Consider the following 22,946-nt stretch of genomic DNA (forward strand, 5'->3'; position numbering starts at 1 on the left):
GTACTTTCATTCCCCTCAATCCTGTTGAATTTCTAACATCCTTTAAAACCCAACTTAAATGTCACTTTATCCTAAAACCTTTCTTGAGTCCCAAATATAAGGAGCTTGTCTTCTTCTCAATGTTTTGTATATCTCTGGCATTATAATACAGTAATTATTGGTGTTTGTTTTCCTATTAGATTTTTAAAATTACATTAGAGCAGGGTCTACATCTTATCTAAATTCTGTATCTTGTCTAACAACATACTAATAAATGATGAACCAAAAAATAATTACTGTGGTCACTGTGCTAGTTCTTAAATTTTAAGAGCTGTTCTCAATGTTTAGCTATTCTTTCCTTCCTTTGTGATAACAATTCATACTGCAGTCCATATATCAAGATTTTGTACCTCCTGAATTATATTTTATATCTTTAGTAGTCTCATTTCTTCCAGAATGAAGCAGTAATTAATGCATTAATGCAGCAATAATTCTATACATGACAAATTACTCTATTAAATCTTAAATATACATATATATATCTATAAAGTTTCCATAATGACCACATAATCTTTAATAAGTACCTGGGTTGAATCTTGTGCCACTAAGTTCTTTTCCTTCAAGTTTTCTTTGGTTGCCACAGGCAATTCCAGGACTTCCACTGATGTTGCTGAAAATAATAGTTTCAATGGTACAATCAGATTTATAGTAATTACCAACATAGTAATCTCTATGAAGGCAAAGCTTCTATTGTTGTAAATCTTTCACAGATGCTGAGATGTACGTAAAGATTCAAGAAGAAATAAAATAGAAAAAACTGTTCAAGATATGTTTCCTTTGGAAAAATTTTCCTTTGGCATGATTAAATTTTCTCCATTAGGATAATCCTAGTATATATGGCAGAGAGTAGTGAGATATATAGGCATCTTCTTTGGGAAGAAGACTGGCCTTACTAAATGGGAGTAGAAAAATCTCAGTGGATAAGTGGGAGTCACACTGATCAAAATCCATAAATGCAAGTAGTTTGAATATATTGCAATAAGCAACCTTCAGCATAATTTCTTATGTGGAAATGTTAAATGATGAAGAGCAATGTTTAATAAAATTAATTTGGCAATGATATAGAACCAAGGTAGATTAAAGGCCAGAAGACCAGAAAGGAAATAATGAGGTGAATTGCTGAGTACTTTGATTTATTGTCTTGTAGAATTAGCGTGTTGAATGAATAAAAGAGCCTGAAAACATAATTAAAAAAAGAATATTCTACATTGAAAAATAAGGCAAGTACATTTAAATAAATGTGCTTAAACAAAAAATACTAGCATGATAAAATAATAACAAAAGTATTCAAAATGCATAAAATAAAATTTTTAGAATTACACTTAAAAAAAATGTTCTAAATTGTCTAAAGCTGTATCATATAAGGTGGAGACAGTTTGAGGAGTATGCTGATTGATTCCATGCTTCTGAGGTAGCTAAGTGGAGCTGGGAACAGAGGGTGAGGCTTGAAACAAGAAGACCTGGATTCAAATCCATCCTTAGACACTATCTGTGTGAGTTGGGCAAATCACTTAATCTTTCTCAGTTCTCTGTTTCCTCATCTGTAATATAAGAAGCACTGTAATATAAAAAGCACTTAGGCTCACAAAGCTGCTAGGAGGAGAAAATAAAGAATATTTGTAAAGTGCTTTGTAAAATGGGATCTCTGAATAGTGTTTTACTATACAATCACAAGCTATTATTTTAGTATTCTGAGTAGGTTTTTCTTGAGTGACCTACTCTTTAACTATTCAATTTTTAAACATTGCTAAGTGTTGTTAGTATTTTCATTAACTTGTTTTGAAATCCCATAAGCAGATGATCCTTAATTTTTTTTGCTCTTGAAAAAGTTCCACCATTTATTTATTTTATGGAGCGCAGAGGCTCCCAACAACACTCTAACCTATCATCTATCTCAGGGCATTCTTGCTAAGTGTCTAATCTCAGACGTTCTTGCTCCCAATTCTATATATGAAAGATCCAATGAATTCAGCTGTTAGGGCAATGCAACTGGTACAACAATAAAGAAACCCACGAAACTACCAGCGAATATAGCCATGTTCCACAAAATAATTTCAAGAGTATATTATCCTATCCTTATTTTCCTGCTAAGTTTTCTGGATAAGCTTAAGAATTCTCCAACTTTCTGACTTTCAATTAGAACTGAAGCTTTAATAATTTCTCTAGAAATAAGCTGAGGTGGGGTTTTGAAAATTCACCTAAGTGACAATTAAAATATCAAATATCTCATCTTATAGAATGATTACTGGGACCCTCCCAGAGGAGATAGGTAGGAGATAGGATCCAGCCCACAATTATAGTTGTCAAAAAATGCAAATACAAATTTTGACTTTAGAAAAGTATAGTGTCCAGAATCAGGAAGGCCAAAGTTCCCAGTGTACTCTGGCCTGATTAAAGCAAATCTGAAGTAATGTTTTCTCTTTAGGAAGGACATTGACAAAATGGAGCAACACATTCAGAAAGAAAAAAGAATGGTAAAGGACTTAAAAAACAATGCTATAAGAGTTAGCTGAAGGAACTGAGGGTGTTTTTCCTGAAGAAAATAAAATTTAGTAAGTATGATAGTTATGCCTTTAAGTGTTGAAGGGCTATCAGGAGCAATAGATAAAAGGTATTTTTTACACATTAATAAAAACATTCCTTGGTTTTTCATCATTTCATTTAGGGGGAAAAAAAGGATTATTTCTTTTATGTTCATTATGGGTTTACTCTTTGTTTTCCCAATATCTACCAAGCAAGAGAAAAGCAAAGCAGAGCTTAATAGCCATGCATATTAAAATCCACACCCTTGAATTTGGAATATCTCTTGATTACACCTTATTTTATGCATTTCTATACTGTTTTGTGCTACAGTTAATTTTCTATGTATCTTATTCACTCTAGTTGACTTGAATATCTTTGAGGGAAAGGACTGTAGTGAATCACGGCACTTAAAACAGTGCACTCCCCTTAACAGGCACAAAATAAATGTTTTTTAAAACGGAATTAAATTTTCTTTCCCCATATAGTCAGTCCTTTGACAATCCTCATTCTTATATAAGTCAATATTTGTTATCTTCTTATAAATAGAACAGCTAAATTACCATGCTGAAGACACCTTAAAGATTTGTATACATATATATATATACACACATACACACATATGTATGTATTACATAGAATAAATAAAATCAATTCCTTACTTGTTTTGCAATTTACATTACCTTCTTCTGTTAGGTCAATCACCAAATCCTCAAATTTCCTTTTTTCCCTTGAAGCCTAAAAATGATTAATTATACAACAAAGCTTTATCACAATTAGGAAACCAATTTGCTGCATACCAGAAAATAAGTAATTATCTAATAAAATCTGTAAAATAGTTCTCATCCTTACTCTCTGTTTACTGGATATCAAATTGGGCCCAGTTCTGCTGATCATTGCTCTTATTGATCAAAAATGAATTACAGACTAAGAAAATTTCAAGAAAAGAAAGAAAGATATGAAAAGGATGGCCAATTCCCTGGAACTATTATGGATTCAACATCTTGTAGGGTGTGAGCTTCTGCTATAGGGAAGACAGAGTTAATGAAGCTGATTGGTCTTTATATGTTAACAAAAAGATATTCTCCAAATAAGGCACAGTTTTCACGTGGAAGCAAAACTTTCTACATTGTTGACTCTTCTACTTTTTTGCTACACAAAGTGAGGCTATTAAAATAAAGTTTTGCTCCTCAAATACCAAAATTAAAAAGGAAGTAGTTAAGTAGGAAAAAAAATCTTTGCATTACATTTTTCAGACAAGGGTTTGGTACTGATATATATATATATAATAATATTATTTTATATAAGATTACATATTAACATATAAATCAACACAAATTTATGTGTCTGTATATATACTATGTATATATTTCAATGAGAATATTTATATATATATACACACACACACATATATATATATATATATATACACACACACACACATATAAAATGTATACAACATACCTCAAAAGACATACCCAATAAATAAATGGTCAAAGGCTATGAACAAATAGGTCTTGAAAGAACTGCAAACTATAGATATGAAGAAATATTTCAAAACACTAATTGGATAAATGAAGAACAAAATAACCCCAAGTTTTTAATTTCACAATCAGCAAATTGGAAACGGTAACAAAATATGTAATCAATGCTAGAGGGGTTACAGAAAGATAGATAAATCAATGTATTTTTGGTGGAGCTGTGAATCAGTAAAACCACTTTTAAAAACACCCTACAATTATGCAAATAAAGTGACTAGAAAAGTCCATACTTTTTGACTGATTCAACTATGAGGCATATATGATGAGAAGAAAGGTCTTATATACATCAAAATATATGTGAACAGCATTTTTTTGGTAGCTAAGAACTAGAAACAAAGCAGATACTGATCTATTGGAAATTAATTTAATGTTTAATTGAAATGTTTAACTGAAAACTAAGTAGATGCCCATCACCTGGGAAATGGCTAAATAAACTGTTGCATGTGAATACAATGGAATACCACTGTGTTATTAAGAAATGATGAATATAGATAACTGACAGGCACAGAAAAATTTAAATAAACTGATGTTTAGTGAAGAAGTAGAGCCAAAAAAATATACACAATGACTATCAATGAAAATGTAAAGAACTGAATCTATCCACCAAGGGAAAATCAGGAACTATATGAGCAAAACTACAAAACACTTTCCACACAAATAAAGTCAGATCTAACCAATTAGAAAAATATTAAATGGTCTTGGATAGGGCGAGCAAATATAATAAAGATGACAATACTACCTAAACTAATCTATTTATTTAGCACTATACCAATCAGACTCTCCCAAAACTATTTTAATGACTCAGAAAAAATAACAACAAAATTCATATAGAAAAACAAAAGGTCAAGAATCTCAAGGAAACTAATAAAAAAAAATCAAATGAAGGTGGCCTAGGTGTACCAGATCTAAAATTATATTATAAAGCAGTGGTTACCAAAACCATTTGGTATTGGCTAAGAAATATGGACTAGTTAATCAGTGGAATAGGTTAGGTTCAAAGAACAAAATAATCAATAACTTTAACAGTTAATGACAAAAACTAGTGTTTGTCAAACCCAAAGACCCCAGCTTTTGGGATAAGAATTCACTGTTTGACAAAAACTGCTGGGAAAATTGGAAATTAGTATGGCAGAAACTAGGCATTGATCCACACTTAACACCATACACACCAAGATAATAAAATGGGTTCATGACCTAGGCATAAAGAATGAGATTATAAATAAATTAGAAGAACTAGGATAGTTTACCTTTCAGAGCTGTGGAGAAGAAAGGAATTTATGACCAAAGAAGAACTAGAGATCATTATTGATCACAAAATAGAAAATTTTGATTATATCAAATTGAAAAGTTTTTGTAGAAACAAAACTAATGCAGACAAGATTAGAAGGGAAGCAATAGACTGGGAAAACATTTTTACAGTCAAAGGTTCTGATAAAGGCCTCATTTTCAAAATATATAGAGAATTGACTCTAATTTATAAGAAATCAAGCCATTCTCCAATTGATTAATGGTCAAAGGATATGAACAGATAATTCTCAGATGAAGAAATTTAAATTATTTCTAGCCATATGAAAAGATGCTCCAAAGTCATTATTAATCAGAGAAATGCAAATTAAGACAACTCTGAGATACCACTACACACCTGTCAGATTAGTTAGAATGACAGGGAAAGATAATGTGGAATGTTGGAGGGGATGTGGGAAAACTGGGACACTGATACATTGTTGGTGAAATTGTGAATACATCCAGCCATTCTGGTGAGCGATTTGGAACTGTGCTCAAAAAGTTATCAAACTGTGTATATCCTTTGATCCAGCAGTATTACTACTGGGCTTATATCCCAAAGAGATTTTAAAGAAGGGAAAGGGACCTGTATGTGCAAAAATGTTTGTGGCAGCCCTGTTTGTAGTGTTCAGAAACTGGAAACTGAGTAGATGCCTATCAATTGGAGAATGGCTGAATAAATTGTGGTATGTGAATATTATGGAATATTATTGCTCAGTAAGAAATGACCAACAGGATGATTTCAGAAAGGCCTGGAGAGACTTACATGAACTGATGCTGAGTGAAATGAGCAGGACCAGGAGATCATTATATACTTCAACAATAATACTACATGATGATCAATTCTGATGGATGTGGCCATCTTCAACAATGAGATGAACCAAATCAGTTCCAATGAGCAGTAATGAATTGAACCAGCTACACCCAGAGAAAGAACTCTGGGAATTCCCAATCCCTCTCTTATTGTTCACCTGCATTTTTGATTTCCTTCACAGGTTAATTGTATACTACTTTTAAAGTCTGATTCTTCTTGTGCAGCAAAATAACTGTATGGACATGTATAAATATATTGTATTTACCATATACTTTAACATATTTAATATGTATTGGTCTACCTGCCATCTGGGGGAAAGGGTGGGGGGAAGGAGGAGAAAAATTGGAACTAAAGGTTTGGCAATTGTCAATGCTGAAAAATTATCCATGCATATATCTTGTAAATAAAAAGCTATAATAAAAAAAAGAAAATGAAAAGAACAACCACAAAACAATCAAAAGTGAATGCTATAAAATTACAAAGAATAAGCATGACCCCAAAGAAGAGATTTGAATAAGACATTACCACTTTACTTTCCACAGAAAGGTATGTTACATTGCAAAAACTTTCATACTTATTTAATGTTATTGAACAATTTCTTTCTTCTTCCTTTTTTTCTTAAAAAAGATTCTATTATATGTTATATGAAATGGGGAATGAACTATTTAATGAAATTTTAGTGTAAGACTAAAGACATCAATAAAATTTATTTTAGAAAAGAAATTGAATATGGTGAAATTGTAATTATCAAATATAACTACTAGTCAAGATAATCATTATCTGGGATTTGAATTCTCCTGTCTTTGAACTTGACTACTTAAGACTAGTAATGTCAAACTTGCACAGAAATAGGGGCCACTAAACTGTGGCCTAAAGATCTCTGTGGGCACACACTGACTTGGAAAATCACTTATTAACATTCTCTATGCCTTATTTTATTTTGTTACATAACTCTCAATTACATTTTAATCTGATTTGGGCTACCCTTAGGGGCTCAGGGCTGCATATCTAACACTTCTGTTTTACACCACTTAAGAATGGAAGTATTATACAGAAAAACATAAGATCTAAGGATTTTAAAGGACCCTCAGAAATCATACAGTTTAACTTCTTAATTAAATTGTGACTATAAATTTGTCCAAAATGTTACATATTTTGACTACGACCTTTCACATATATACATACACCCTCCATGCACACACACATATATATACATAATATATGGATATATTTATTATTTAGCACTTTTGTAATTCTTAAGAGCCATCTATTCACAAAGTAAGCTTTGTGAATATAAATGACTTTTAATCAGGTATACAAATGGCCTATGTACTGATGTTTTAGTTAATTTAGGGAACTCTAAGTAGGGCAGTTCTATCTACCAATCTAGATTAAAACTTTCTCAACTCAGAATCTTAGAGACTTTCCTAGAACACTAAGAGGCTGAATGACTAGCCAAGAATAGCATATCAAGTCTGTGGGAAAGGCAGGACTTAAATCCTGCTTCTGTTATCTAGCCACTATTCCACACTATCTGACTTGATATTGCTTACTAGAAAATGTATGCATGAATATAAACATATATACATCATAGTATTTTATTAGGGGAAGCTAGGTGGTGCAAAGGATAAAGTGCCAGGCCTAAAATCAAAAGATTCATCTCTGTGAGTTCAAATCTGGCCTCAGACATTTACTAGCTGTGTGACCCTGAGCAAATGACTTAACCATCTTTGCCTGTTTTCTCATCTGTGAAATGATGGTAAACCACTCTTTGCCAAGAAAACCCCAAATGAGGTCACAAAGCATCAGATACTACTGAAAAAACGACTGAACAACAAAAATGTTTACTAGACCTAGAAGTCATAAAGACTGTATTCAAACCCTGCGTCAAAAACTTAATGCTGCATGATTACACAAATTAATGAAACTTTCTGTGCCTTAGTTCCTTCAATTGTTAATTGTAAAATGTTAAAAAAGAAAAAAAAAAGATTAGGAGGAGGCAGCAAAGTTTGCTTTAATTCTAAATCTATGATCACAGAAACAAAGGCTACTGAACAGAAAACAAAACAAAGTAACTTTACAGATACTCTTGGAGCTGCTGCTGAGAGAACATATCAACTGACTAACTGAACTGAAAATGACTATGCTCTATTTTTTTACATGGTAGCTGGCCTCATCCTACTTTGAAAAGGGATGATTTGTTCACTGTTACAGCTATAGTGTACCAAGTCTTACCACTATTAAGTACCCACTTAGAAAGATGTGGAAAATAGGTCTTACAATGGCAATAAATGAATGAATGAAATAGCTGTGTCATATGGATAATCTGAAGCCCCCTCTACTTTTCAGCATTTTGGGACTTATTCAAATTAGGGGTATGTATATATATTTACACTACTAGTATTTTCTAATAATCACCAGTTCATAACCAGCCTTGGTCCCACCACATATTTTTAACTAATTTATAGCACTTTTAAACAGATATATTTTTTTTTAACTTCGGTCTGTGATTTCACTGGTGTGGGGAATCCTTAGTATAGAAACTACTACCATGGATGCAAACCATAAAACTGTGAGTCTTAAAGTTTTCAGGAGTCTCCGAGAAAGTTACTCGTCCATGGCTAAATACCTAATATAACTTGTCAGAGGGAGAATTTGAAACCTAGGTCATTCTGAACCAAATATGGTTCTCAAGTAACTTTTCCCTCTTTATAATGGGACCAAGTCTGGTTTATGCACTAGTGGCTACATTTTTCACATCCAAAAATAAAATCAAAATACCAAAGAGTAAAGAGAAAGAACTAAAAAAACACTTCAGATTTAAAAAAAAATGAGTGAATAAGTCTCTATACAATTATAAAGTAGTCATTTCCCTTTCCTGAAAATCCTAACTCTTTTCAAAGCTCAGCTCAGGCACCATACCTCCTATATAGAGCTTTTTTCATTCCCCCAATTAATAGTTGTCTTCTTTCTCCAATTACTGTTTTTTTTTTTTAAATCTCACATTTAAATGAATATTTGTACCTTTCCAGTAAAAAGCAGGTTCTTTGAGAAAATTGAATGTTATCTCTTTTGTGTGTGTGTGTGTGTGTGTGTGTGTGTGTGTGTGTGTGTATTTAATGTGATTTAATACAATGCCTGGCACACAATAGGCGCTGTATAAATGCTTGCTGAGTCAGTTAAAGTACTAATAGCAAGAGAAAAGGAAAAAAATAATACAATATAGCTCAAGAGACAACCTGAAAAGGATAAAAACCATATTTTAAAAAATTAAGAAAAAAGTGGCAATGCTAAGAAAAACTATGAGTTTAAATAAAAAAAAAGAGATTCAAATGAAAAAGTTAAACTAGAAATTAAAAAATTAAAGGAAACATAAAATAAACAAGAGTAAAAGTAAATAAAATTATTTACCTGGAGAAAAAATAAACAGTAAGCTTCAAAAAAATTCATAAAAGCAATTATCACTTACCTATAATAAGAAAACATTTCAACATAGGGCTCACAAATAAGACACTGAATTATCCATTTTACTAAAAACTAGAGATAATGGCATAAAGAGGGAAGGAAAGAATGTGGCTAGAGGGATCCTTGGAGGGAGTTTAGGTTAAGTAATGGCAAAGCAAGATAGTGAGTAGAAATAAAGTAGAGGAGTCAGCAGAAATAGGAAAAAGAGATACACACAAAGGTTATAATAATGATTATTAGTAGGACTTATTAGGGAAAAAATCAGGGGTACTAATTGTTGACCTCAAAGTTAAAGCTAAAATAGATCTAATCAAAAGGAAAAAAATAAGGAAACTGTACATCAGCCTAATTAATTATTTTAGACTATTTGATTATTTATATTATATATCTAAGCAGTAATAGTGTTAGATTATTTAAAACAACTAGATAGTATGAGGTTAGAATATTGCCATAGTGTAGAAAATGAGTTGGTGAATTTAGAAAAATATTGCAAGACTTGGACCCAAGAAAGAAGTTAACTACTTTCACAGAAACAGAGGATAAATAAGCAAGTATAACCTTATATAAATGTATATGAATGCATATGTGTATGATTATAGATATCTATATATATGCATCATGTATATAACACACACACACACACACACACACACACACACACACACACTTAATAGTAGCCTTCTTGGAGGAGATGGAGAGGAAGAAAGGAGAAGAAAATAATAAAATAAAAAGTGCACAGCAGAAAGTAAAAGAAAATCTACAAGGAAGCAAAGAAAAGATGAATAGTTCTGAATACAATGTCTTATATTATTATATACGCTTTCTTGAAATGGAAATTTATTACTTCATATTTTGAATCTTCTTTTATGTTCTGCTGTGTAGATGACAATTTTTTTCTTTTTCTGGTTTTTCCTTTTTTATTTTGTTTTTTCTTTTTCTATTTTGTATTTCTGTTATGAATAAATATTAAACAAAATCAATCAATAAAAATATGTTAATAAACATTACATAAATATTTAAATAAACAAAAATATTTAAAAATAAAACAAAAAACAAAAAACCCAAGCCAGTACGAAATATGAAAGTGTTCACAACACAGGCACTCTCAGGATTAAAAACATTCCAGAGAACCCACAAAAATAAAAGAATGTGGATATTATATTTCTAGAAGTATTAAAGAAAATTTCCCAGAAGAGGTAAAATCTGAGAAAAAAAATAATATAAAGAATCCATTAAACACCAACAAAGGAAATCATATCATTAGGAACATTTTGGAAGAAGATGATGAATTCAGGTACTGCAAGTTTTAGAGAAACATCTTTTCCCCAAATAAAGCAGCTTTTTAGTCAAAGAAACAGTACTATAGGATTATTTAAATGGAAACTCTCAATTTGTACTTAATGGTAACAGTAGAATGAGCAAGATTATCACCATTAAAAAAAATACATTTTTTTCAGTCAGAAAAAGTCTTCTTTCCCATGAGCATTGAAAAACAAAAGCACAATCCCTGTTACAATACATATGTGTATAAACAAACAAAAAAGTGAGGATATGTCAAAAAAAAAAAAAGCATAATTTTGTACTTTGAATCCCTGGCCTCTCTGTAAGGAGATGGGCAGCATCGGTCCTCTGGAATCACAGTTGGTTGTTATGCTAACCAGTCTCTAAATTTTTCAAAGTTATTTGTCATTACAATATTGTTATAACTATCAATTGTTCTGGTTATGTTCACTTCATTCTATATTAATTCACACAAGTCTTTCCAGGTTTCTTTGAAACCATTCTCTTATCATTTCTGAATGGTACAATAGTTTTCTATCACATGCTTAACCGGAATTTGTTCTATTGCTCCCCATTTGATAGGCATCTCTCACCTAATTTCCAATTCTTTGCTACTGGGGGAAAAAAAAGCTATGAAAATGATACTCTTACTCAATATAATCAGCATTTAATCAGTGTGATTTAATGGGTATCAGTGATTAATGTTAAGCAGAATAGGATTAAGTTCTGGTAATTAATATTGTTGACATAAGAATACCATTTATTGATTATATCATTTAAATAATTTGTAGTTTGTTATATAGGCCTATGTTGACCTATACTAGAATTAGAGACAGAGACTTCTTGTACTGCTCTCTCCCCTCCCTGTGCTATGTTCTTATTGGTTACTGTGTTCCAGAAAACCAATTTCTTATTTTCTATGGGCCAGATGGTTGTAACAAACAGTGGAAAGTCTCAGAATCTTGTTGAGTAACCATTGATTAAACAGTGTCAAGTCCCAGAATCTCACTGCCTCGATACTAGGTAAACAAGTAGGTAACTAGGGGACATTTCCTTTGACTAAATATGGGACTTCTTTTGGCTTCTTCCTATAGAGTTTCACTTGCTACCATGTAACTTTTCCCCTTTTTAGAAGTGACCAGTTGAAGAGTTGTACCTTCTCATTCTATTTTTAGTAAGCTCTCAAATTGTATAACTATTTCCTTAAAACAGAGGAGTCCTTGACTGCAGAGGACAATCTTGGATCCTATTCCTCAGGGCTCACAGGTTTCCCTAATAAATTGAAACTGCTCAGAATTCTCTAATCTCAGTATCCTTTTATTACAGACTAGAATTATGAGGATATACAATTCATGTAACCATGTGTTATTTTCTAACCAACACATTTTGCTAACACTAGAAATACATCTCATATTTTTAACTCATGTTTCAACAGAATTTAATAAAGGTAGACTGAGGTACATAGTTCTGAGCAGGTATGAACTTGGTAACAAAGTGAGTCAAGGTGTAACTTCTTTTTGTAAACATAGAACAAATAACAGAATTGGGTAGGCAGGAAAAGGTTGTGCCTAGTTACAAGGATGATAGAACCACGGGGGTTAGGATAACAAGACCAGTTATATCAAAGAAAAATAGCTAGCATATAAGGGGAGCTAGCAAGTACCCCTTTCTGTCATTAAGAAATATTTCATTGATTTATGGGACCTATTTGCATCTTGAGATCATTGTTAGTGGACCAGAGATAGCAAACTCCCTGGTTCCTAGTAGAGATAAGACCCTCCTTAACTACATAATATCAGGTAAGGACCAGAACTGGTAGAAATATATCAGGTCAGCTTATAGAACTTTAAAAATAACAAAAAGATGTCCTGGAATTTTCCTGGGAGCAACTTATAGACAGATTGACTTTTAAACTGGCCTGGCGGGGAAAGCTCAGCTAAAGGACAGAAAAGTAACCTTATGTAGATACAGAATCAATTACAATACAAAATCAATACAGCCACAGGGTTAGTTACAAAGTAGAATTAATTTGAATTTTTCAATCTGAAGGTTACTGGCAGGGGAGAGCAAGTAAGTGCCCTATTTGCCTCTTGTATATACATAGTTGTTACTAGATTCAAACTTATTACTGTTTACTGTTGAGGAAGAACAATGCCATTCCAGAAATACTATATGTGACTAAGAATCTCCATTATGATTGTTTAACATGGACAAGGTCCTTCATCCATTTCAAATAATCCAAGCCTGCAACCAGACTTTTTTCTTTATTTTTCTAATATCTCTGTGACCACTTAATATGGGAAAGGCTGTAATTTCCAGTAAAGGCCCTTTTAAATATGGTGACCTGACATCTCAGGGTTTAGTCAAGCTTCATTTACATGCCACAGGAAGCTGCTGGCTATGTACTCTAGTGGCCCTTAAAAAATATACAAATCTGTATAATGGGAAGGGGAGAACTACTGTCAGTAGGTGGGTTATTAGAGCACTAATAAATTTCTTTCCCTTTCATTTTGGGCACTTGCTTTATTTATTTCTCCAGTTTCTTTTACATCTGCTAGTGGATGAAATACTCCTGGAAAGTCAACTCCCTCTTGATTGAGAATTCCCCAACATTACCCAATAGGAAATGTTGTTTCAGTCAGACCTCTTAGAAGCAGGGTTCTTTTTCCCTAGGCTATTCCCATATTAGGCTGAATACTAGGGCCATTCAGTTAGGAGTTTCCCTACCACTCTTCCTTCCTCATTCATCACTGTTCATAAATCCCATGTGGAAATGATCTTTCATCTCTCCCATTTCTATGACAGTTCCCAAACCATGAAATCCAGAGGTACAAGGTGAGGTAAACTCTAAATTCACATGGGTCATGGAGCCAGCTCTTAATAGCTATTGAGAGGAGAGCTGATCAGCTTTTTAGTGAGCAATTTGTAGTGTTTCTCCATTTTACTTTTCTCTGTCACAAAAGGTTTGGATTTGGCCTAATATTATTGACTAATTACTGGCTTAGCTCTCACTCTCCCTTCTCTACCATCTGGCTTTTGAGAAAGAATTCTAGTTTGCCTATTTGTACCCCTTTAGAAATAATAACTCCATTTAGTTCTCTCCTTGCATCCCACATCCCCAAAAGACCCAGCAGTTACTCCAAATTTGCCCATAGCTCATTTCATAACACTATGCTGCTTTGACAGTCTTGTCAACTAACACAACCTATCACAAATTTCCAACAAAATATCATATTTTCTGTCTGACCTAAAGCTGTATTGACTATTTCTTTAATAATATAATTCTAATGATCTAACATAGTTTGTTTTAGGTGTAGAAACTACTACAATTTAATATTTCAGAAGGTTTTGGGGGCCAATGTAAGTGGCCCCCACTTGGGGGGAAAACAAATATAAGATTTGTCTTACATAAGAAAGCACAGTTTAGATTACATAATGACTTCTTAATTCTAGCTTATATTGCATATTGGACAGTTAGTAAGCTTACTGTCATCAATATCTTCCAAAGCCTGAATGGACAAACCCTTCAAAACTCAGCCAACTATAAATTAATATTTGTTTTCAGTCAATTACATATGAGTGATATATTTATGTTTAGGTGTAGATATAGATGCATATAGAAAATTTATTATTTACCTGAGATTTAGTTTTAGAACCAACTGAATCATTTGAATTTGCCAATACCATTTTTCCGACATCTGAAAGGAAAATAACAGATTGTTAAAATGTCAACATTTTGAAACACTGACTTTAGAATGATAAAACTAAGTTGTGGACTCTCTAAACAAAAGGTTGTAAACACTGTACCTCTCAATTCATAACAATAAAATTTAATACCAGTGACTAAACTCAAGGTCATTTTCATCCATTCAAATTCTCTTAGTGCTTCTGAAATGTCTACTTAAAAAGAGGACTATAATACATTTGGGGTCTAATTAAAAATTATTTCATTACATGAGGAGATAAGCAATGTTCATCTTTAAATGCCACCATTTTTGATCAACTCTCTAAAAGAGATGGGGCAATTCTTGAATCTTCAATGTATTTTCTGTGACTAGAGACACAACAGAACAAGTCTGGATAATCCGGTAGATTAAAAAATTTTATTGGCATAAACTATGCTATATATGCTACACATATGTTACAAATCAAACTAGCCACTAGCCAGCAGCTTTACGTCTTGGTGAATATGTTTGCATAATGCTAAGAAAAAGTTACTGCTGTCTCATCTGTCTCACACACATTTTATATAATATTGATGTAATTCACCGAGGAATTTAATGACGTAACAAGCTGTAGCTCCTTTTTAAAGTTGATATATTTAATCTGGTAATACAAATTATCTTGGTACTTGTCATTAATTGATTTCAGAAGGCACGACAAGTGGTGAAAATGATGAGTATCAAATGAATTTTTCCCATGAGGAGTAATGTAAATAAAACAATCCATTTTTGAATCAGAAATTTCACATTTTAGTTAACAATTCATCAATTGATATCTTCTTTTACACAAAATCTTAAAATAAGACAGGCATAAATAAAAAACATTAAACAGATAAAATAAAATTTAACTTCACTTTACCTGTACCAATAGAAGTTGATGGCCCAACAGGATGGTGATAAAGTAGAGAAGGAGGAGGACAGAGGTTATTGCTTGGAAGGAAAGTCACCTTCCAATAAAACTCAAGCTCTTGCCCAGGGTTTCTTTCTCTTTTCTGTCACAAATACCACTGAACCCTGCTGGAGACTCACATTTAGGGAATTTTACTAGAAACCTAGCAATAGAAATTTGCTTCTTCTACATTTCACAATGTTTCTGAAGTGAGACATTGATCATTAAACAAATCCACATTTCAGCTTGCTAGAGCTTTGTCAAGGTGATATTTTTCAACAAAATTTTGTTATTCAACCCATTTAGAACACATTTCTTTTAGCAGTGTGGTAGGGGTTTCCTCCCTTCCCTCCTTCTCACCTGAAGAAAGTTTCTCAGCCACTATCTGTTGTTGCTCCCTTTGAAGTTCCTGCAACTCCTCAGTGCTGAGTTCTTCTCTGTGCTCTTTCACTAACTCTTCAATGTCTTCATCACTGACCTCCAGGCCCATGGACTTTCCCAGAGACACAATGTCTTCCACTACTGGGCTCAGGTCAGCCCCAATGTCTTCAAAGTCCCTCGGAGCTACAGCTTCTGACCACAATTTCCTCCAGGCAGAGTTCATGGTCTTGTAAGAAACTGTATGCCAGGCCTTATCTATCAGAGTGACACAGTGGAGGATATTGAAATGGTCCTTCCAAAACTCTCTCAGTGTCAACTCAGTATCTGAAGTCACTTCAAAGCACTTCTGGAAGAGGGCCTTGGTATATAGTTTTTTAAAGTTTGAGATGATCTGCTGGTCCATGGGCTGGAGCAGAGGAGTTGCGTTAGGGGGTAAGAACTTCACAGTTATAAAGTTAAATTCCTCCAGCAAGTCATTTTCCAAGCTTGGAGGATGAGCAGGAGCACTGTCCATTATTAATAGAGCCTTCAGAGGTAGTTCCTTTTCCTCCAAATATTTTTTTACACTGGGGCCAAATACTTCATTCATCCATTCAATGAAGAGCTGCCTGGTTACCCAGGCTTTTCTGTTGGTCCTCCACATTACACTTAACTTGCTTTTTATCACATTTTCTCCCTTGAAAACATGGGGGTTTTCATTATGATAGACTAGTAGAGGCTTAAGTTTTAAATCCCCACTAGCATTCCCACACAGCAACAAAGTTAGTCTATCCTTCATGAGTTTATGCCTTGGCAATAATGCCTTCTCTTCTTGAGTGATGTAGGTTCTTTTAGGCATTTTCTTCCAAAATAAACCAGTCTCATCACAATTGAAGACTTGTTGGGGAATAAAACCCTCAGCCTTTACATAGTCTCTAAACTCACCAACAAAGGTTTCAGCAGCTTTTTTGTTGGCGGTGGCTGTCTCTCCGTGCCTCACCATACTAAGAATGCCGATCCTCTTTTTAAATTTATTATACCATCCATGACTGGCTTTAAACACTTTACTGCTCTCATCACTTGTTCCAGGCTTGTCTTTTAACAGATCAGTATGCAATTGTTTTGCTTTCTTGCAAATTAGTGCCTCAGAAATACTATCACCCGCTAACTGTTTTTCATTAATCCAAATGTACAACAATTTCTCCACTTCTTCCAACGTTTGTGACCTTTGCCTAGTCACAGCCTTCACACCTCTAGCAACACTGGCTCCTTTAATAGCTTCCTTATTTTTCACTATTGAAGAGACTGTTGTTCTAGGCATTTTGTACTCAGCAGAGAGCTTAGACACACAGCTACCAAGCTCATACTTCATTATTATCTCTTTTTTTTGTTCTATCGTGGTTCTCACTAACTTCCTTTTCTTCTGAGTGGTATCATTAACCTTCTTTGAACTCATGATGACTTGTAAGAACAAAAAAAAAATTAAGCTTGAAATGAAAAAAGCATAAGAAAGTACACAGTGAAACATGTGGGCTTTTGCCCTGGGCGTGAGCTACTGTAAGACTATCACGCTGGTCTTTGTTTCTTCCAGAGAGACGGCGTGTGGGGCAGTATCTTGACTCATACAGGTTTTAACAAGTGCGATGAGTGTCGACGAAGTGTCGAGTGCTGAAGTATTTTTTCCCTCTCATCGAAATGCTTCAAATATTGGATTCGATGAGTTTCAAAGCCAATGAGTGCCAAGGCAGGACTGTATATATTTGTAAAATGCTAATACTTTTGGATGAATGTTAATTTTAAATACTTGAATTTATAAAGTTCTTTAGGCAATTCCCCTTAATCTTAACAAGTCTATTGGAAGAAACCTATAAATAGAATATCTCACTATTCTCTCATAAAGAATTTGAGTCAGATTGTTTTCTGAAACCCAGAGAGGAGAAGCCATAACCTGAACTATGAATATCCAAGAGTTAAAGCTATCTCCTTGTAACTGGATAGGAAATATTTAGAGTCATACAAATGAACTCTTCTAAAATAACACTGCTTGAATTGAAATATGCCTCACCTCTCATACTTGATGAAAAAAAAAAAGCAACTTTACTTCTTCAATCAAATATATTCATATGTAGACAAGATTCAGTTTCACATACACAATTATCAAATAGAGTAAAAAAAATACACATTCCTTCAAAGCTCAAAATCCTTAAGAGTACATTTTTAAACTGTGGGCTTTTTTGTCTTTAAAAATATTTGAAAAAGTTTTTAAAAGTTCAAAACTGCATCCTATTACTGACAGAATGGATTGTGTGAAATAGTTTGTCTCATTTTGTCTAAGACTAGATGGAAGGAATAAACTCTTAAAATCTTTTTCTAATTCTGTGTGGAAACTAGAAACCCACAATTTCTACAGTTAGAGGATGGGAGACTAGAGCAATTATGTGTATACTTTTTTTTAATCCAGTGAGACAAATGAGCTTAAATTCATTGAAATAAGGCTTTTAAATGTTAAAAATTCTCTAAAAATTCTAGTATTCATATACAATTTCTGAACAAAGAATAAGTAAGTGCCACATCTAAAAGCAACATTCTAGAAATCTGTAGTTTGGTGGTGATATGAACAGAGTTTGGAAACAAATTAGACAAAACATACTACTAGCTCAAAGATATATGTTTGTTTGGAGGGATACACTTAACATTCTAAGCTCCAAGTTTGAATGTGAAAAATTCTTTTAAGAGTTCAGGTTCTCAATCTCCAAGGTTGGGTAAAAGGAGCTTACTTAAGAGTTGAAGATGCCAGAGGCTGCTTTTAATAGCACTGATTTTGTTTTGAAACTGATTTTTTTTTTTTTAGTGGATCTACACACTTTCATATTCTTTCAAAATTAAAAAAAATTCTTTACTCCTATTTAGTGACAAATATTTCTAAGTGGTATAGCTATGTTAAAGTAGAAAAAAGACAACACAAAATATGGTGAAAAAACATGATTGAACACAAGGATATCTGAATACTATATTCTGGTAACACTAAATATTTAGATAAATATAGATCAAATTGCATAGCTTAAACTGTTAACATGGTCCTTTATGTGAATAGGGTGTTATCTATTTAAGTGAGCATGAACATTAATAACAGTACTGTTTAATAAACAAATAAAAGATTTGATAAATAAATGAAGGTTTTAATTTTTTTACAACCATAAAAGTTCAAAATTAAAGAACTTTCTAGTTAACTTAGGATACCTGTTGTACTTGTTACTGGAGCTTTCAAATGATCATTTTCCTCAGAAATCAGCATAACATCAGTATTGTTACTAAAATGATAAAAAAGAAAAAGAAAAAATAGAAATTGAAAATGTAATTTCAGACATCACTATGAAATGATAAGCACTGTTCTAACAACTCAAGCATGTTTACTTTTTTGGTTGATAAAAAAAAAATGAACAGATAGAGAAAATATATATCCACAAAATACCATGATTTCCAAGTCAAGTATATGAGAAAAAGGGGTTTTGAAAGAAAAAAATCAATGATTGTTAACCTTGGTTTTACGATAGCTTTAGTTATTTAAAAAGTGTATTGGAAAATCGTTAAAACAAAAATCATCTAAAGTTTTTAATTTAAAATATAAATATGTATATATGTAATCTATATATATATTTAAATATAAAAATAAAATATATACATAAATTTATCCCTTCTACACACTCTCCATCACCTTTCCTTCTCCAATCTTTCCTTCCACTCACTATAGCCCCAAAGTATTATCACTAGATCAGAGATATTTAGTCTTTGCTATTTTCTTTTTTCTCTTTTATTTAAAAATTTTCTTCCTCTCTGTAGCTGTTGCTTCCTTAAGAATACTTTAATTATCATTTCCATAAAAATAATCCCCAAATCTAAAATCTCCACTCCCAACTTTTTCCCAGAACTCCAGTCCCATATCTTCAAAAGTAGGCTGGATAGTTTCATCTAAATGTACCACTGAACATAAAATCAACATATCCAAAACTTAACTTTTTCCTCTTAATACCTACCTTTTCCCCTAATTCCTCTATTCATGGCACAACTATCCACCTGGTCACATAAAATAGAAGAATTACCCTCTCCATGCCATAAATTTAATCATTTGTCAAGTTAGATCATTTCTACTTCACCAACCTTAACTTTTCACTCCCACTGCAACTACTCTCATCTTTTCTCACCACAACTATTGTAAACCCTTCTTACCCAACCTGGTGTTCTTGGCTTCAGTCTAGTCTTTTTTCAAGCTAGCCTGAGTCATCTTTTTTTAATACAATGTGTTCTAATCATGTAATGCCCTTCTATTTAAAATCTTTCAGTAAATTCAGATTTCTTACCAAATAAAGTAGTCCTGCCAGTTTCTCTTAAATTACTCTACAATGAGTGGCAAGAAACTGGAAACTGAGTGGATGCCCATCAACTGGAGAATGGTTGAATAAATTGTGGTATATGAATTATTATGGAATATTATTATTCTGTAAGAAATGACCAGCAGGATGATTTCAGAGAGGCCTGGAGAGACTTACATGAACTGATGCTAAGTGAAATGAGTAGAACGGCAACAACAAAATTATAAGATGATGATCAATTCTGATGGATGCGGCTCTCTTCAACAATGAGATGATTCAAACTAAATCCAATTGTTTAATAATAAAGAGAGTCAACTACACCCAGTGAGAGAACTATGGGAAATGAGTGTGGACCACAACATAGCATTTTTTCCACTCTTTGTGTTATGGTTTGCTTGCATTTTTGTTTTCCTTCTAGGGTTTTTTTCTTTCTTTCTAGATCCAATTTTTCTTGTGCAGTAAGATAACTGTATAAATATGTATACATATATTGGATTTAACATACACTTTAACATATTCAACATGTACTTGTCTACCTGCCATCTAGGGGAGGAGGTGAAGGGAAGAAGGGGAAAAGTTGGAACAGAAGGTTTTGTAAGGGTCAGTGTTGAAAAACTACCCATGCATATGTTTTGTAAATAAAAAGCTATAATAAAAAAAATTTCTTCTACAATGGTGCCAAATCTAACAACTCTATATTCCAATCTTGTCCTCTCAAATCTCTGTACCTTTGTTCATATTGCTTTTGTACATGAAATAGATACTCTCCTCCTCACCAATCCCCAACTTCTGAAATCCTTTTCTTCCTTCAAGGCTCAATTTAGGTGCTGCCTGCCATTCAGCTATCCCTTTTCACTAACCTTCTCAAGATTGCTCTTTCCTCAAATTCTTCGTAACACTTTGCCAGGTTCTTCCCCAGGAACTTATATTTCGGTTTGTACAATGTTATTTTTTACATGTTTCTCTATTTCCTAACACTGGAAGTCTTTAAGAACAGAGGGTGGGCATCATACTGCCTTTTTGTAACTCCTGCAACTATGTACATATAGGGAATTTAACAAATCTTTTTTAATTGACCTGTATTCACTTTAGGATGATTTTGCCAAGTTATATAAATTTTAAGTGTAGAATATGTTTAAGGGTATCATTCACATTTCTCAAATAAGTTATATCCCAATAGACATCCTAAAATCATTATGGCCAAAGCCTGATCATCCCCTCTTCCCCCCCTCCCTGTTTTCTCCCTGCCCCCAATTCTCTACTTTCAAACTTCCCCATTACTCTGAGTAGACCACTATCTCCCCAGTCCTCCAGGACTCATAGTCTAGATGGCACCTTTCAGTCTTCTCTTGCACTCACTCCTTATATCCAATGGATTGTCAAGAATTATTAACTCTATCTTCTCAGTATCTCTTACATACATCCCTTTTCTCCTTTAATACTACCACCATGCAGATGCAGGCCCTTGCCATCTCATATCTGGATTTTTCCAATAATCTGTTGGTTGATTTGTCTGCTATAAGTCTCTCTTCATTCCAGTTGACTCTATGATTAACAAAGTGATCTTCCTAAGATGAAGATCTTCTGAGCTATGTCATTCCCCACTCTGCTACCCCACTCACTTAACCCCAGTGGCTTCTAATTACCTCTGGGATCAAATATAGTAACTTCTGTTTGGCTGTTAAAATCCTTTGTAACCACTTTCCTAACTTTCTAATCTTATCATGCTTTCCTCTTTAACATACTACAATCTAGTGTTACTGGCCCATTTGCTGCTTCTCATACGAAACTCCATTTCCTTAATCCACAATACTTTTACTGGCAGTGCCCATGTTTGGAGTACTCTCACTCCACTCATCTCTTCCTCCTGGTTTTTTTCAATTTCAGATAAAAACTCAGCTTTGGCACAAAGCTTTTTCTGATCTCTGTTAAGTTTATTCTGTATATGCTTTACGTACATAGTTGTTTACATGTTGTCTCTTCCACTCTAATGTGAGGTCCTTGAGGAAAGGATTGCTTTTGCCTTTTTTTGTATCTAGTACACAGTAAAGTCTTGATAAATGCTTAATGACTGACTGAAAAGCTAGGAATGTAAGGATGTGGAGAACTGTTCTTGCCTCCAAAATCAATGGCACATAGATAAAAGAACTAGAATTTCTTCTCTTTCCCTGCTGAACCTCCCTTCCTCTCTCACTTATCTCATGTATATTGATCATATAAATATCAATCAAAACAGGAGAGTCCCCCCTCCTCCACAAAGCTCATTAAAAAATGCCTTTCATCTAGCTAATGCTGAGATTTTCACTCATTCACCTTGAAGGACCTAGAAAAGAATGTAAAATAATAAAACTTACTAAATTAGGATAATGTTCTTAAATTGAGATTAATATTTAATAATGAAAAAGGACATGTATAAACTTGTTGTAGATACCCCAAAACAATGCCCTTCATCCCTATGTTTCTAGAAGGATTTTAGTTTGACAAGTCTATGATGCAATCTATTTGAAAACAGAAATGTAATAAAGTCTCTGAATACTTAGAAATTTATAATTATGTGCTACATAGCATTTTTAGGAGATTTAGTCATGAAATCAATAAACCAATGAGATAATATAATTCAAAATCACTGAGAATCATTGGAGCTTCCAGACCTATTCATTT

General features: G+C 33.2%; 1 protein-coding gene across 3 annotated transcripts in view; it reads right to left on the reverse strand.

Moving 5' to 3' along the window:
* The window catches only part of ATF7IP2 (activating transcription factor 7 interacting protein 2), a 76,568-nt gene that overhangs the window by 12,309 nt on the left and 41,313 nt on the right, over nt 1–22,946 (reverse strand). For all 3 annotated transcript variants that reach the window (XM_031944707.1, XM_031944712.1, XM_031944698.1), the window contains 5 exons: nt 19,156–19,226; nt 15,916–17,376; nt 14,581–14,642; nt 3,243–3,297; nt 564–649 (listed from right to left, as the gene is read on the reverse strand). In XM_031944707.1, coding sequence (XP_031800567.1) covers nt 564–649; nt 3,243–3,297; nt 14,581–14,642; nt 15,916–17,376; nt 19,156–19,226 — 1,735 coding nt within the window. The remainder of the gene's footprint in view (nt 1–563; nt 650–3,242; nt 3,298–14,580; nt 14,643–15,915; nt 17,377–19,155; nt 19,227–22,946) is intronic.

This window comes from Sarcophilus harrisii, chromosome 1, assembly GCF_902635505.1.
Source record: "Sarcophilus harrisii chromosome 1, mSarHar1.11, whole genome shotgun sequence".
Taxonomy (NCBI): Eukaryota; Metazoa; Chordata; class Mammalia; order Dasyuromorphia; family Dasyuridae; genus Sarcophilus; species Sarcophilus harrisii.